The sequence below is a fragment of the Narcine bancroftii genome, chromosome 3 (genome assembly GCF_036971445.1).
Source record: "Narcine bancroftii isolate sNarBan1 chromosome 3, sNarBan1.hap1, whole genome shotgun sequence".
Taxonomy (NCBI): domain Eukaryota; kingdom Metazoa; phylum Chordata; class Chondrichthyes; order Torpediniformes; family Narcinidae; genus Narcine; species Narcine bancroftii.
In genome coordinates this window covers 36,143,098-36,160,396 of record NC_091471.1, presented here as the reverse complement: position 1 = coordinate 36,160,396, position 17,299 = coordinate 36,143,098, and the positions used below count along the sequence as shown (strand labels likewise).

The following is a 17,299-nucleotide window of genomic DNA, read 5'->3' as shown; positions in this document are numbered from 1 at the left end:
CCCCACCACTGAGAACATCTACAGGGAATTCTAGCGTCAGAGGTCAGCAGCAATCATCAAAGACCCTGACCACCCAGCATACTCTCTGTTCTCACTGCTGCCATCAGGAAAGAGGTATAGGTGCCACAAGATTCATACCACCAAGTACAGGAACAGTTGTTCCACCATCAGACTCCTCAACATCAAACTCGATCAGAGGCTCATTTAAGGATTCTTACATTGCACTTTATTGATTTTCTTTGTTCTCTCTGTATTGCACAGTCAGTTTGTTTACATTTGTTATCTGTTTACAGTTCTTTTATTTGTGAACAGTTTTTGCACTACCAATTAGTGGTAATTCTGCCACGCCCGCAGGAAAAGGGAATGTCGTGTGATGTCGTGTCCGTACTCTGACAATTAAATCTGAAATTTGAATTTGCTGTGCTATGAAATCTCATTAATTGGGAAGTTGGGAGGAAAAAAAAGTAATTTGGAACTTTAAGATTTGTTATGAAATTTAACGAAGTTATCAGCGAAGACTATTAAAGGGACAAAAAAAAAGAACTAATTAACTAGACATGCTTTGGATTGAGCTGAACAGCTTCATTGCATCTCCACAAGCTGTGGAAGCTCAGTCACGTCTGAGGCTAAAAGATTTTTGGATATCAAGGGAACGGAGAATAAGGAGAACCCTTGGAAAAGTAAATGTGAAACAATGGATCATGTTGAATTTGTACAAGAATTTAATGAGGCCTAATTTGGAATATTTTGTGCAGGTTTGGTCACCTACCTTCAGGGAAGATATCCATAAGATTGAAAGAGTGTAGAGAAAATTTACAAGGATGTTGCCAGGACTTGAAGTGCTGAGTTATTGGGAAAGATTGAATAGGTTAGGACTTGGGGGACGTGGCAAGATGGCGTAGGGAACAGACGTGTCTTCCAGACCTCTCCTGACTCTGATTTATTGTTTTGTCTTTAAGTGCCCGTTAAAGTTCTTTTAAAAGTTTATAAATAATAAGAGGTGTTGGATTAGTGCCTAATGGTTTATATGCAAAAAATGAGGTAAAAGAAAATATCAACAGACTGTTAAAAAACTACATTTTCCGAAATTATCTGACACTACTTGTTTACAAGAAGCCAGGACTCAACGTAGAATGGATCCAGAGGAGGACGTGCAGAGTTCGCATTGAAGCTTCGTTTTAAGCTGGTGAGGCTCTTTGAAGGTCGCATTCAACAGCTTTCGGACCAAGGAGCTGGACGGGTGCCAGTATTTCACACAACGGCCACTGTGAGTGCTGTTACTCAGTCTTTGACAGTTGAATCAGCTGGGGCGCCACCAGCTGGAGAGTTAAAGAGCTGTCATTCGACTGCTACAGTGGTGGCGCTGCAAAATGCATCTTCAATTACAACGGTTTTTCCAGACATCGATTCAGTGAAGATGATTAAAGAGATTTGGCTTAAAGATAACCCTGATCTTCAGTCTCCTGGCATTGCTGGGGGGACTTTGAGAGGGATTTTTATACGAAGTCAAACTGCTAGAAAAGATACTAAATTAAGGGAAGGGACAGAAGATCCCGTGGTCTCTAAGGAACAGCAAGACCCCATTATGCCTGAATCTACTTCTGTTGAAATGTCCGTTAAGGATCTTGAAGATAAGATATATTCTGTATCGAGTCACTTAGCTAATTTTGTGAACCTGTTTATTTCCAAGATTAATGCGATGGCGGAAGTCATTAATGGAGCTTTTAAGCTTGAAACCATTGAAAGATTTGAAATGTGTGATCAAGGTTTAGTCGATGCACAGGACCAACTGCAAGATGAAAATATAATAATTGAAACATTGCAGATCCAAAATAAAAATTTAGCAAAAAAGGTTGATTATTTGGAGAATCAATCTAGACGGAACAACGTGAAAATTGTTGGTTTGCCAGAAGGCATAGAAGGACCAGATCCAAGAAAATTTTTTACTGAATGGATTCCACGAGTGTTAGGACAGGATAAATTCCCTGAAGGTTTAATACTGGAACGTGCTTATAGAGTTTTAAGAAGAAAATCTTTTTCAGGACAGAATCCAAGATCTGTTTTGATCCGTTGTTTAAACTATTGTGACAGAGAGACAATTTTACGTACGGCTATTAGAAATGCCCAGCAAAATAGATCTCCTTTGATGGTTCAGAATAATCCTGTTTTCTTCTATCAAGATTTGAGTCAAGAAATTATGTTTCAACGACGCGAATTTAATTCTCTGAAAGAACGGTTGTGGAAAAAAAGACATAAGGGAACATTCAGGTATTCTGCAGTACTGAAGATTTTTTAGAATGGAAATTAGCCAAAGTTCTTTGACAATCCTAAAGAGGTTATGGACTTTGCTCAGTCTCTACCAATCATGCAGTTTCAGGAACGATGTAGTCCTTCAAGGTCTCCAAAGAGAGTAGAGATGTAAGGTGGGATCCAGTTTTTTAAAAGAAATGGAAGCAATGGTGACCGAAGTGATAATGTTGATTTAAAAAAATAAATCTTTTATCTTTTTTTTGAGAAGAGTTTAAATAGTTTAAATAATGATGATAGTTTAATGAAATGGGAGTTGGGAGAGGGAACTGGGTGGACACTAGTTTCCAGAAGTCATCAGCTATTATGAGTTATCTCCACCCAATATTTTGGGGGAGTTACCACTTTGGGCGGTTTAAACAGGAGGAGGTAGTTGTGACCTCCGACCTGTTTTTTTTTTCTTTAATTTTTGGGTTAAGAAGTGAAGGTTTTTTTATTATTATTTTTTTTTAAATAAATAATTTTTTTTTAACTCTTTTTGTTTTCTGATTGTAATTGAGAGGGAATTAGGAGGTTTTTTTCTCTCCTTTTTCTTCTCTTTTTTTGGGTTTTTTTTTCTCTTTTTTCTTTCTTTTTTAAGAGGATGATGTCACAGAAGATAATAAGTCAAAAATTGAGGATGTTGAATTAGATGAAGAGGAAGATGAGGGGAAAGGTGATAAGAAGAAAAAGAAGAAAATTAAGTACAAATACATTGAGGGAGAAGAGTTTAATAAAATTAAGTTAATTTCGATAGAGAATTTTGAAGATGTTATAAATTTATAAATGAAGAATATGGAGAATTTTATAAGAGTTTGAACTTTTTTTTTTCTTTTTTATATAAGGGGAGGGGAAGGGAATAAAAAGTTTATCTGATTGTTTTTCTAAGGGATGTTTTTGTTCTCTCGATGAATTATAAAGGAAACTTGGTATTAATGGAAATTCTGTATTTATGTATTATTAATTATGATTTTTTTGAATAACATATGTGGGTGATATATGATTTTAATATTTGAACTTAGTTTTAAAGTGGATTTCATTTGTTAAATACATGTATTATGTTTGATTTAAATATATGTTTAAGGGTATTATTTTAGTATTGATTTTTTTTTGTTGTTAGTAATTTTTTTTGTTGTTAAGTTTTATCCTTTTTTTGTAAGTGGGTTTTTTTCTATTTTATTTACAATATTGTTAATTAATTCTTCACTCTTTATTTTGGGGGGATGGTTGGACTAATTTTAAATTAGATGATTAATGTTGTGTTATAATTATTGGGGGGGTTAATTTGTGTAGTTTAATGATGTAGTATTCTAATTTTTATTATCTTATTTTTTATTATTTCTTTAAATGTAATTTTTATTTTATTCATGTCAAAAATTTTAAATAAAGTTTAAAAAAAACGAATAGGTTAGGACTTTATACCCTGGAGGACTGGAGAATGAGGGGAGATTTGAAAGAGGTGTACAAAATTATGAGGGTATAGATAGGTAAAACCAAGCAGCCTTTTCCACTGAGGTTGGGTGAGACAAGAATGAGAGGCCATGGGGTTGAGGGTGAAACATGTAATACTTAAGGTGAACCCTAAGGGGGATCTTCTTTACTCAGAGGATAGTGAGAGTGCTAGTGGAGCTGGTTGATACAGGTTCAGTAGCAACAGTAGCAACATTTAAGAGAAATTTGTCAAGGTTTATGGATGGCAGGGTCATGGAAGGCTTGGTGCAGGTGCAAGTCGATGGGTCTAGGCTGGGTACATAATTTGGCATGGACTAGATGGGCTAAAGGGCCTGTTTCTGTGCAGTAGTGTCCTATGGCTCTGGATGTTTTTGAATAGTGGAGTAGTCCTACATCTGTTTCCATTTCTTATGTTCCTTTAAACCAGTGGTTTTCAAACTGGTCCCTTAACTCACATTCTACCTTAAGCAATCCCAATGTCATAGGTGCTCCATGATTAGTAAGGTGGTATGTAGGTTTGAAAACTAGGGTTTTAATCGTATCTAATTGACTTGTTATGTGCACAGTTTCATAACTCCAAAGGAAATGGGCCAAGGACAATTTTTCCTCAAGCAAAATATTTCAGTAACAATTGGGTTGAGAGCAGTGATTCACAACCTTCTCTTCCCACTCAAATACCTCCTGAAGCAATCCCTTACTAATCACAGAGCACTTATGGCATTGGGATTGCTTCAGGTGGAATGTGAGTTGGGGGGGGGGGGTGGTGCGCAGTTTGAAAACCACTGCTTTAAAGCTATCTGTGAAAATTGCATTTATTTTTGTTCCCATACCATCCCAGTGGAGTTTAACAAGAACATAACCATTAGTGGGAAATGTACTCTTTTTTGTGTGTCATATTGCCTGCGGGTACTTTCCTAGAAAACCATACAGCAATTTTCTATATCACAAGGCACCTGTGTATGCAATCATGAAACGGGAATTGAAAAACATTTGTGTTCATTTTTTTTTTCAAATAACTTCTGCCAGAGCAAATTTTATTCTATATCTAGTTCATGGGTAGTGATTTGTAAATTCTCTTAGGGTGTATTTCTGTAACCTAATTGGCAGTTACTGAGGGGTTACATGGATGTATCCACAGTATCTGAGAAGCAGAATTTATATGTGCATGTGTGCAGTGCGAGTGTATATTTTAAAACTAGACATAGGCACGATGCTTTATACATCTATCTGCACTTCGGGGATAAAGGAGTGTTCAATTTCATGGGTTGGATTTTGACTCTATCTTTATACTATTACGACAATGACCAACTATGCCCAATCCTTGGTTTTTTTTTCTGTTTGTTCTGTGGTGTTCTCTCTTCATAGGAAATGCCATATTCACGGTCTCAGTTTAAGAAATGTGCAGTGGTTGGGAATGGTGGAATCTTGAAGAACAGTAAGTGCGGCAATGAGATCGACTCTACAGATTTTGTATTCAGGTATGATGGAGTAGAGCCTTCATTAGCATTACATCTGAATGGACAAATCTTCAAGGAATATTCATGAGATACATTGAATGAATGCTTAAAAATGTTTGTACTACCCTTTGAAATAGAAGCCATAAAAGTTCTCTGGATATTCCCCTTTTATAATTGTGACCCTAAGCTTATATTGCCTTTCCTCCTTTTTTCCAAGAATGCAAGACTTCAGGACTCTCTGTTAGGTTTCATCTGGAGCACTTCTGTTAATTCTACCAGTCTCTCCAGCTTTTCCTGAAGTCTATTATCATCCCTCACACAGTTCACATCTGTTTCATTATTGTCTGCAAGGCAACCTTTGAATGAAAGACTTTCAAAAAGAAAAGTCTGTAAGATTTTTTTTTTCTATACACCAACACATCACAATTTCCTGGGATGAGGCTTTGAGTAGAAGTTTATAATATCTATGGAGTCTATTTCGCCCTTCATGACCAAGCTGATCTGTTTCTCCTGTCCTGGTTAGAACTGTGTGATTCCAGTTACTATGCAAGTCTAATGAATGTTTCTACATTCACCAACCTTCCAGACTGCGAACGTTGTCCCCACAAATCTTTATGAAAAGATATCTTTTCAGTTCTATTCTAACCTGTTTTATTTACACAAGGTTCCTAATGATCTATGTCCTCTCCATCTCAGCCCTTCACTTATGGAGTACATAGAGCATGCAACATAACAGCCCCGTACAAGCCCTTCGGCCCTCGATGTTATGCCGACCTATATACTGTATACCTAAAAAAACGAAACTAACCCTACTTCATAACCCTCTATTTCTATTTTAGCGATGTGCTTGTCTAAGAGTCTCTTAAACATCCTATTGTTCCAGCCTTACCATCATGCCTGGCATTCCAGGCACCCACAACTCTGTAAAAAAAACTTACCCCGATGTCTCCCCTGAACCTTTCTTCCTTCAGTTTGTACAGATATCCTCTGGTGTTTGCTACTTCTGCCTTGCGAAAAAGGTGCTGGCTGTCCACTTGAACTGTGCCTCTCATAATCTTGTAGACCTCCATTAAGTCACCTCCCATTCTTCTTCACTCCAAAGAGAAAAGCCCCAAGTCTGCTAACCTTGCCTCATAAGGCATATTTTTCAATCCAGGAAACATCCTGGTAAATCTCCTCTGCACCCTCACCATAGCTTCCACACCCTTCCTATAATCAGGTGACCAGAAATGAACACAATATTCTAAGCATGGTCTCACTAGAGATTTATAGAGCTTGCAACATGATGTCATGACTCCTGAACTCAATCTGCCAACTAATGAAGCCCAGCATACCATAGGCCTCTTAACTACCTTATTAACCAGTGCAGCAACCTTGAGAAATCTATGGATTTGGATATTAAGGTCCCTCTGCTCTTCCACACTGTTAAGAATCCTACCATTAACTATGCCTTAAAATTTGACCTTCCAAAATGCATCACCTCACTCTTATCTGGATTGATCTCCAACTGCCACTTTTCCACCCAACTCTGCCTCCTATCCATATTCTAACCTTGGATAACCTTCGATGCTATCTGCAATTCCTCCAACCTTCACATCATCTGCAAACTTACCCATCCCTTTATATTTTCATATAGATCATTTATAAAAATCTCAAAAATCAGTGGTCTCAGAACAGATCCTGCAGAACTCCACTAGACATTGACCTCCAGGCACAATACTTACTATTCACTATTACTCTCTGCCTTCTACAGGCAAGCCATTTCAGAATCCACACAGCCAACTCTGGATCCCATGCCTCCTGACTTTCTGAATGAATCTAATATGGGGGACCTTCTCAAATGGCTTACTAAAATCCATACACACCATGTCTACCACCCTACCTTCATCAATTTCTTTAGTTGGCTCCTCAAAAACTCTATTAGGCTTATGAGATATGACCTTCCCATCACCAAGCCATCCTGAATAACTTTGAGAAGACTGTACTTCTCTAAATCAGATTTCAGATTTATTGTCAGAGAACATTCATGACATCACATAAAACCCTGAGATTCTTTTTCCTGTAGGTGAGGCAGAATTAGCACTTTTTAGCAGTGCAAACGAGAACTGATTCAACATACATATATAAACAAATAAAGAAATGTAAACAAATTGTGCAATACAGAGAGAGAGAAAAATCAATAAAGTGCACAAGTAAGAGTCCTTAAATAAGTCCCTGATTGAGTTTGTTGTTGAGGAGTCTGATGGTTCCAGTACAGCCTCTCCTCTAGTCAGCTGGTCCACAATTTGACCCCTGCACCAATTCTTCAGCCACATATTTATCTGCCACAACTTCCTATTCCTGCCTTCATTGGCACATGGCACAGGCAGGAATACTGAGATTACTATCCTAGAGGTCCTGCTTTTCAGTTTCCTTCCTAACACCTTATATTCCCTTTCCAGGACCTCATCCCTACTCTTATTTATGTCATTCGTATCAACGTGGACCACATCATCTGGCTGCTTACCCTCCTGCTTGAGAATGTTGTGGATTCTATCCGACACATCCCTGGCACCTTGGAGGCAACATACTATCCGGGTATTTCAATCTTGTTCACAGAACCTCCAATCTATTCACCTAACTATCAAATCCCAAATCACTCTTCTTCTCCCCCTTTCATTCTTAGCTGAAGGGCAGGCTCTGTGCCAGAGATCTGACCACTATGACATCCCTGGTGGATTTTTCACCTCCAACAGCATCCAAAACTATTTACGTCTTGTTGAGGGGAACAGCCACAGGGATGCTGTGCACTGACGGCCTATTTCCCTTCCCTTTCCTTAACTGTATCTTGCCTTTTGGGTGTAACTGTCTCCCTATAGCTTCTGTCTGTCACCCTCTCTGCCTCCCAAATGACCTAGAGTTCACCCAGCTCTAGTTCCCTAACTTGGTCTACACCTCTTGCAGGTGTAGTCATCAGAGACAACTGTGTTCTCCCAGATTTCCCACATCCTGCAATCAGAACATTCCACTGCCTTGTTGCTATTACCTACTATCTACACTTTGTTACTATGCAAATACTTATCTGTTGTCCTCAGCATCTGCTCACCAAAGCCTTTAAATCCCCACTCCTACCCTGGGCCACTCACTCTCTGCCCTGTTTGAACTTCCTTTCTTTATATTGGCAACAGCTAACTGTCCAATGGAGAGATTTAAATGAGCGCCTACTTCTCCCACTGCTTTTAAATTGCTTCTCATCTTGTTAACAATCCTGCCCTCACAGACACTGTTGAGATTTAAAAGAGTACATTCTTTCCTTGATAATCTGAAGCTGATTTGAATTTTTTATTCACAAATTCCTCCTCTTTCTCTTCTTCAGGACTGATCAAAGAACATTTGAAACAGATTCCTTTTATATCAATATTAACTCTTCTATCTATGACAGCACAGATTGCTAAAATATAGTTTTATTGATTTATTTATAATATGGCTAATATGGTGAAACTTCTTCAAGAGGCAACAATATCCCCTGCAACTCAAAGCAATTCCCTGGTCCTCAATACTCAGGATATGGTTCCTTAGATTGATAGAAGGTTGACATCTGATCAAGGGATGCAGTTAGGTTATACACTGGATTATTAGTTTACCAATTGCTGGAAGTATAGTAAAACTGTTATTTTGCAGCTTTGAAAGAACATGATTCATATTTACTTTTCCAGCATTCAGCAGACCTCACTGCAACTTGAGTCTTGTGTGGAATTTTAAATCTGAACTCAACAATGAGTTAAATTATTAAATTAAACTAGTACTTAGTCATTTCGTTGTTGACTTCTGTGTCAGGTGTAATTTGCCACCAATCTCTGAGAAATACACCACAGATGTTGGAGTGAAGACAGATATTGTGACAATAAATCCAAGCATTGTAACTGAGAGGTGAGTTTATTCACTTTATCCAAACACAGTGATTTAGTATTTGGCATTCATTCATGGTACATGGTTTGTCAAGAGTTATCTTGTGGTCGTATAACCCGCACGTGACACTGATTTGTCCGTAATGAATTGGTTTTACACCACAACAAGCAGGTTTGTAAGTTATTCTGATAAAAATACAGCTGGGTGCAATGGGCAGGAATGGAGTGAGCACCATATTGAATTGCTGCTGTAATATTCACCGGACAGAAGCCCCAGAGGATGTTTCCAGTGTCGTGGGAGTTTCCCTTCTCCCTTTATGGACAGAGAACCTGATGGTGGGGTTGACGTCAGAGATGTGGAATATTTATTCAGGGAGCAACAATGCATTGACTCACTCTGGAAATATGGCGGGTTGAAGCTTGAAACTGATGGGAGTTCAGTGATCCAAAATAACTAACTGTCACCGTGGACACAGGATATAGGTGCTGTGGGTATGGGATACTGACACTGACAGTTTTCTGACAGGCTGAGGGTACAGATTAATGACTTTGGGAAGATGAGAAAGTAATGTTGGGAATATAAAGAGAAGTTTCCATTGTTGAGCTCTCTTGGAAAAACAACAGCACTCAAAAACATCCTAAGATGCCAATGTTTTTACTTGTAGATTCCAAAAGCTAGAAAAGTGGAGGCGGCCATTTTATGAAGTCCTACAGGCCTATGAAAACGCATCTGTGGTTATGCCAGCTTTCTACAACACCCGCAACACAGATGTTTCTTTCAGGGTCAAGTATGTCTTGGACGACTTTGAATCCCAACAATCCATGTTCTACTTTCATCCCCGCTATCTTGAGAATGTTTCCCGTTTCTGGATGAGACGTGGACTCAGAGCCAAACGTCTCAGTAGTGGTCTAATGCTGGTGACAGCTGCAATGGAGTTGTGTGAGGAGGTCCACCTCTATGGTTTCTGGTCATTTTCCATGGATCCCTCAGGGTTTTACATCACCCACCACTACTATGACAATGTCAAACCTCGGCCAGGTTTCCACAAGATGACCACTGAGATCTTCAACTTTCTGCACATGCACAGTAAGGGAATTCTTCAGGTGCACACAGGAGTTTGTAGCTGACGTTTGTTCCCATTGAGCCTGACGTTTATAAATTCTGATCAGTTAGATGATGCAATGCACATTTTGGATATTCATTAAAAGAACTTTCACATTATTGGGTAGATAAATATGCAATAAGTAGAATAGTTTTGCTATCACTGGGATAACAAATACGCAACTTTGACCCTTTCTTTCATGATAATTGGTCGAAGGGGATAAGCCCAGGTTTTATGGATAGTCATTGATTTTGTTGGTGGTCTTTCCAGCAGTTCGAATCTTCTATCAGCTCAAGTTGCAACCTTCCAAGATTTAGAATTGGCGATTGTTGATTTTCTGGTGGACTTTGAGGACTGTGATCAATTTATTACTCCAGTTTACATTCGTCTAAAATGTTTGCCAAACATCAGCTCTATATCTCCAACGCTAAAGTGAATCATGGAATCATTAAAATTTACTTCAAATAATATAACCATTCAGCCCATGCTTGCCAAAAAGGAACTAATTAAACCCCTGGTATCCAGCACCTTTGGGGATTGGTAGATGCCAGATAAGTGAATTTTCCAGTTGATTGAGATGGCATGTTGTGTGATTGGCGAACTAATCGCAAGATGTGCCAATTTTGAACTTCGGAATTTTCTGCAATTTATTTTGCCAGTTGCTTGAGGCTGCTGGTTGCTTGAATTCTGGACAACTGGGCTTTACTGAATTTAGTTTACACATTTTGCACCTCTTGGCATGTGGCTCCTCCACCAACTTCAAAACATTAAATTCTAGATCCTCACTTTCAGTGAATTGCTGTTTTCCTTATCCACCCCCCCCCCCCACCGATGTTTTACAAACCTACTAAATCGATGTCCCTTGATTATTGATTGCTGTGCAAAGGGAAATTTGGTCCTTCATGTTCAACATGTCCAAGCCACTTATAGTTTTTGTCTTCTTTCTTCTTTCTTCTTTGGCTTGGCTTCGCGGACGAAGATTTATGGAGGGGGTAAAAAAGTCCACGTCAGCTGCAGGCTCGTTTGTGGCTGACCAGTCCGATGCGGGACAGGCAGACACGATTGCAGCGGTTGCAAGGGAAAATTGGTTGGTTGGGGTTGGGTGTTGGGTTTTTCCTCCTTTGCCTTTTGTCAGTGAGGTGGGCTCTGCGGTCTTCTTCAAAGGAGGCTGCTGCCCGCCAAACTGTGAGGCGCCAAGATGCACGGTTTGAGGCGTTATCAGCCCACTGGCGGTGGTCAATGTGGCAGGCACCAAGAGATTTCTTTAGGCAGTCCTTGTACCTTTTCTTTGGTGCACCTCTGTCACGGTGGCCAGTGGAGAGCTCGCCATATAATACGATCTTGGGAAGGCGATGGTCCTCCATTCTGGAGACGTGACCCATCCAGCGCAGCTGGATCTTCAGCAGCGTGGACTCGATGCTGTCGACCTCTGCCATCTCGAGTACCTCGACGTTAGGGGTGTAAGCGCTCCAATGGATGTTGAGGATGGAGCGGAGACAACGCTGGTGGAAGCGTTCTAGGAGCCGTAGGTGGTGCCGGTAGAGGACCCATGATTCGGAGCCGAACAGGAGTGTGGGTATGACAACGGCTCTGTATACGCTTATCTTTGTGAGGTATTTCAGTTGGTTGTTTTTCCAGACTCTTTTGTGTAGTCTTCCAAAGGCGCTATTTGCCTTGGCGAGTCTGTTGTCTATCTCATTGTCGATCCTTGCATCTGATGAAATGGTGCAGCCGAGATAGGTAAACTGGTTGACCGTTTTGAGTTTTGTGTGCCCGATGGAGATGTGGGGGGGCTGGTAGTCATGGTGGGGAGCTGGCTGATGGAGGACCTCAGTTTTCTTCAGGCTGACTTCCAGCAGGAAAGGGCTTTGGCAAATACTAGAGCGCATCGGATGTCCCCCAAAGTTCCTCAACATGATTATCCAACTGCACGAAAACCAACAAGGTCGGGTCAGATACAGCAATGAGCTCTCTGAACCCTTCTCCATTAACAATGGCGTGAAGCAAGGCTGTGTTCTCGCACCAACCCTCTTTTCAATCTTCTTCAGCATGATGCTGAACCAAGCCATGAAAGACCCCAACAATGAAGACGCTGTTTACATCCGGTACCGCACGGATGGCAGTCTCTTCAATCTGAGGCGCCTGCAAGCTCACACCAAGACACAAGAGAAACTTGTCCGTGAACTACTCTTTGCAGATGATGCCGCTTTAGTTGCCCATTCAGAGCCAGCTCTTCAGCGCTTGACATCCTGCTTTGCGGAAACTGCCAAAATGTTTGGCTTGGAAGTCAGCCTGAAGAAAACTGAGGTCCTCCATAGTTTTTGTACTCCTCAGTTAAATACCCATTCCATCTCTTTGAATTAGCCTCACATCATAATAAAATGTTCCAGTCCCAGCATCTTTCTAATGAAGCTTTTCTACTGCCTTTTCAATTACAAAACCCATTTGGTTTCTTTTAGGGGAACTCACTATCTTCACTTAGATGATCTGATGAGGAAATGGATTGTTGTAGAGGCGAGTATAGATGGAGAATATCAGAAAGGATTGGAGCAAAATGACTAACTGTTGGTGGAACTCAACAGGCCAACCAACATCTAAGGAATTGTTGAAGTTCTGGGTTGTAATTGTTAATAAAAACACATATCTTTACAATTCCTTTTTCCCCTCACTGAGGCTACATGACCCCACTGGGTTCCTCCAGCACATGGTTATTTTCTCTAGATTTAAATACATGCAGTCTAGTGCCAGCAGAATGAACTGGTTTGTCATGATGTGAAGGGCCTTTCTTGCTTGAGATATGATAAGGAATTAGTGGCTATGCCCCCAAACATTTCCACCTGTTCAAGGTCTGTAATGGTCTTTGTCATTACATTAATGGATATGAAAGGCTGGTGTAGATGTAATGGTTGATAAATCTTTAACCAACTTGATCATCTGCCATTTTTCATATCAACTGCTTTAAGGACAGTTCCACATTTCTGTTGCCCTTTATATGAAGTGTTTCCAGGCTGTTCTGCTGAAAGGCATGGCTCTGATTTCAAGGATCTCACCTTCTTGAATTACATTTGTCCACCAGTAGAATGTGTTCCCCTAACTATCCTATTAATGTTTTTCAAAATCTAAACATCTCACTCAAATCATCCCTTAACTTCCAATGTTTCAAGGAAACAAGGCTGGATTATATAATTCTAATATACATTTACATATCTTTGTTACAGAGCTTGGAGCTTAATAATAGAGATTTTGTTGCTATTATACAGGATGTTGATAAGGCCATGCCGGGAATACTGTGCATTGTTTTTACTCATTACCTTAAATGATATAGTAGCATGGGAGGTAGTCCAAAGGAGATTCACCACCTAATCCCCAGGATAAGAGGGTTATCCTGTCAAAAGAGACAAGACAGTTTGGGACGGTATTCATTAAAGAATGATGATATCCATGATCAACATGCAAGATCCATAGGGCAGGTGCTGGGAACACGAACAAGGAAACTTAATGCCACGGTTGGTGTAGTGGATAGTGCAACACCTTCAGAGTGCCAGCGATTGGGACCAGACCTGGGTTCAAATCCTGCGCTGTGTGTAAGGAGTTTGTATGTTCTCCCTGTGTCTGTGTGGGTTTTCTCTGGGAGCTCCGGTTTCCTCCCACCCTCCAAAAATGTACCGTGGTGTAGGCTAATGGGGTGTAAATTGGGCAGCATGGACTCATAGGGCTGAATTGGCCCATTACAGCGCTGTATGTCTAAATTTAAAAGTTAAATTAAATTTTTTTCAAAGTAACTCCAAAATAAGGGGCCACTCATTTAAAACAGAGGTATGTAGACATTTCTTCAAGTTCAAGGTTGTTGTCACGTGAACTGAGGTACAGTGAGAAAGTTTCTTTTGCATGCAATCAACCCATCCTTAATACAGCAATAAAAACACAGTCCACAGTGCAGGATTACAGAGAGAGATCAGTTAGAACAGAGCCAAAGCCATATTTTTTTACTAGTGTGAGGTTCGTTCAGGAGTTCGTGGGTCTCTCAGTGAATCTCTGGAATTCTCTGTGCCCAAGGGTGCAGAAAACCAGATCATTAGAAATATTTAAGGTGTAAATGGATAACACTTGATAGATCAAGGAACTGAGGGTTATGGAGAACTGTACAGAGGAATGGCTGGAGAACAGTATGGATCAGCTATGATCGTACTGAATGACGGTGCAGACTAGAAGGTGATCTGCTCTTGCCCCTATTTTCTTGTGCTCTTGTGTTCAGGGTTTTGATTTTGTTGGTCTCTAACAGTCCAGTGTAACTGCACTCCATTCTATTAACATTATCGTATCCGCCGTTCTCTTCATGAAGAATCACTAGGCTTTGACTCCAGCAAAATCTCCTTCCCTTTATGTCCTTGCCCCCTATTTATAAAGGCAGCTGACTAACCTTGAAGAAGGTGTGACATCCAAGCAACAAGCTCCTACAAACAGCAATATTGACAAAATAAAACCATCTTAATGGTGTTTGTTGAAAGATATCAGTGCCCAGAACACCAGGGATAACTCCCCTTCTTTTGATTTGATTACATCTTTTGTGAGGCTGAGTTGAAATGAATATGAGAATTGAATTTGCAAAACAGCGGACTTATTATATACTTTTGGGCCTTATTCCAAAGGTTTTGAAAATGAGAGGTGGACATTGTAAATAGAGTGAGACTAGATCACATGCCAAGAAACCTTCCACATTATGCTCCTCAACACTGACTGTGCAATAAAATGTTGATCTGAGGAAAGTTTTTACCAAGAAGAAAAACAACTTTACAGCTGGGTATTTAAAACACTTGGTGGGGCATTAAAAAATAAAATAATGCTTTTACGAATTTAACAGTGGTCAAGGGTAGAACTTCTGAGATGGTCCCCGAGACAAACATGTTCATAGCTGGTTGGAAATAACACAAACAGCAATGACTCTCATTACAGCCGGCAGGATAAGCCACAGCCATACAACCAGAAATAGAAATACTCACCAGGTCAGACAGCATCTCTCAAAAGAAGAACACTCAAAGTCCTTCCAGCATCTTCGGCTTTGAATTTTCACTGCAGTCAGGAAGCTCAATTGCCTCTGTCCTGCAAGGCACAAATATATATTTAAAATGTCTTATAAAAGATGTAAAGCTCTTTATTTTTCTTGTGTGGCTTTCAAATTGATGTACTTGGTGTGTTATAAATTTAATTGATCTTCACTACTGATAAAAAATTGTTGGTTGATGAAAGCTTCAGAGCTAAAGAACAGTTTCATCATCAGGATTCTTTCAAAGAATAAACTCACAAAATTAAAATGGGCCATCGTGCACTTATTGATGACAATCAGCTCCTCTTTACTCCTTTACATCAGGCCAGATTCTCACACGCTTTGTCCTTCTTCCTGTATCTACTTCTGCATGCCCTAGTCTTGCAATCTCCTTAACATTCGTCTCTCATCCATTGATCTAACCTGAATTAGTTCCTCCATCTAAATTTAATATTTTTGTTTGGGCTGAGCTAACAAGAGATGGCACTGGACATGCCCTCTTCACCTGGCCTATACTGAATGATTTAAAAATGTTATACCCTAGTGAGGGGCATCCACCACAAATATCACCTGTGTCTATCTCTACCAGGGATATGGGGGACTGGCACAAAAGAGGTCGTTATAGATCAGCCATGGTCATATTGAATGGCGGAGTAGTCTTGATGGTCCTGAAGGCCTATTTTCTACTTTCTATTATATTGGTGCACAACCCCCAGCCCCACCATCAACTGCTGCATCATTTACCTTTTGACAACTCATCTATCCATGTATCAAATCCAAATCTAACTTTCTGTTTCTTTCTTGTGGCCCTCCAACCTCCACCCTCTGCTCACACTAGGTCATTGATCCCTCAACTCAAACCCCTGCTAATATCCTCAGTGTATCAACTTCAAAGCTTTCGCATTCATACATTTTCTCTGTCCCTTCTCCCCACTGTCTCTTCCTGCAACCATTCACCCCCTGCATTGCATTTGCAATGGAATTAGAAGAGTTACGGTTTCACCAGCACCTGGAGCTGCTTTCTTATTCATGTCTGACACCTTCATCAAAACTATGAAGCACAAAGGGATATTTTGCTTCATTAAAGATATTATTTAGTTCAGGTTGTGGCCATTGATGATGGTTTTAGTGCGGGTTAAACTGCACGGAAAGAGAGAATGATCACTCTACCCTGAGCTCCAGGCCTAAGTTCAGCTTCATTGTGCGATCACCAAATGAAGGCCTGACATCACCCACAGGAAGGGAGTGAACTTGAAGCATGGGTTATTATTGGGCTGATGCCACATGCCTTTAATACCTTGCTCAAGGAAATGTTATGAGATCTCAGGTTCTGTCATGGTTTTTTTGTAGCTGTAGTTATGTCACCTACCAGATAGAGAGAATTAAAGAAAGACCAGGGAAGACCACACCTCACACAATTATTTATATTACATGACGTTTAGGTAGTCATTTATTTGACCTAAGCGGAAACCTATGCATTATGAACCAAATCTGGAAATAGGAAACCAACATCAGGAAAGATAATGCTATTGCTATTGTCTTAATAGTCCACCTCATTCCCTCATGTCACACAGAACCGACATGTGGCTACCTGTCAACATCAGTGATTTAGCACATTGCAGTTCAAGGAAGTTCAGGATGGGTAATAAATATTGGCCAACAGTACCCCTATCTAAGAATGAAAGAGCAGTACTGTTGTATACAATGATACAAGTGGTTTGGAAAAGAGGTGTGCTTTCTATGAAGACTATTGTAATTGCTTAAGGTCAGACCGTTCTCTAAAGGGTAGCTTTACAAACCATAACTGGATCTCACCCTTCTACAATTCTTGTTATGTACACAATTTACTGCATTTCATGCCAAGTTTGACACTTAATGATCAACCATACCACTTCTGACTTGCACCTTTCTTGATTTGTGTATTTTAGAAGTGAGACCATTCCAATAAACATTGCCCTTTCTCTGCTACTGGTGGAAAGTGTGCTCTTTTATTTAAAAAAAAATCTTTTGGGATTTGAACATCATTGGTCTGATTTTGTGATTTCAGTAAAATGATCCTGCTGCTGAATC

The 17,299-nt window shown here is 40.0% G+C and overlaps 1 protein-coding gene across 3 annotated transcripts in view; it reads left to right on the top strand.

The window, feature by feature from the left end:
• The window catches only part of st8sia5 (ST8 alpha-N-acetyl-neuraminide alpha-2,8-sialyltransferase 5), a 40,499-nt gene extending 29,391 nt beyond the window's left edge, over nt 1–11,108 (top strand). For all 3 annotated transcript variants that reach the window (XM_069923809.1, XM_069923808.1, XM_069923810.1), the window contains exons 5-7: nt 5,104–5,216; nt 9,012–9,104; nt 9,748–11,108. In XM_069923809.1, the coding sequence (XP_069779910.1) occupies nt 5,104–5,216; nt 9,012–9,104; nt 9,748–10,210 (669 nt within the window). In that variant the 3' untranslated portion in view covers nt 10,211–11,108. The remainder of the gene's footprint in view (nt 1–5,103; nt 5,217–9,011; nt 9,105–9,747) is intronic.
• The last annotated feature ends 6,191 nt before the right edge of the window (nt 11,109–17,299 follow it).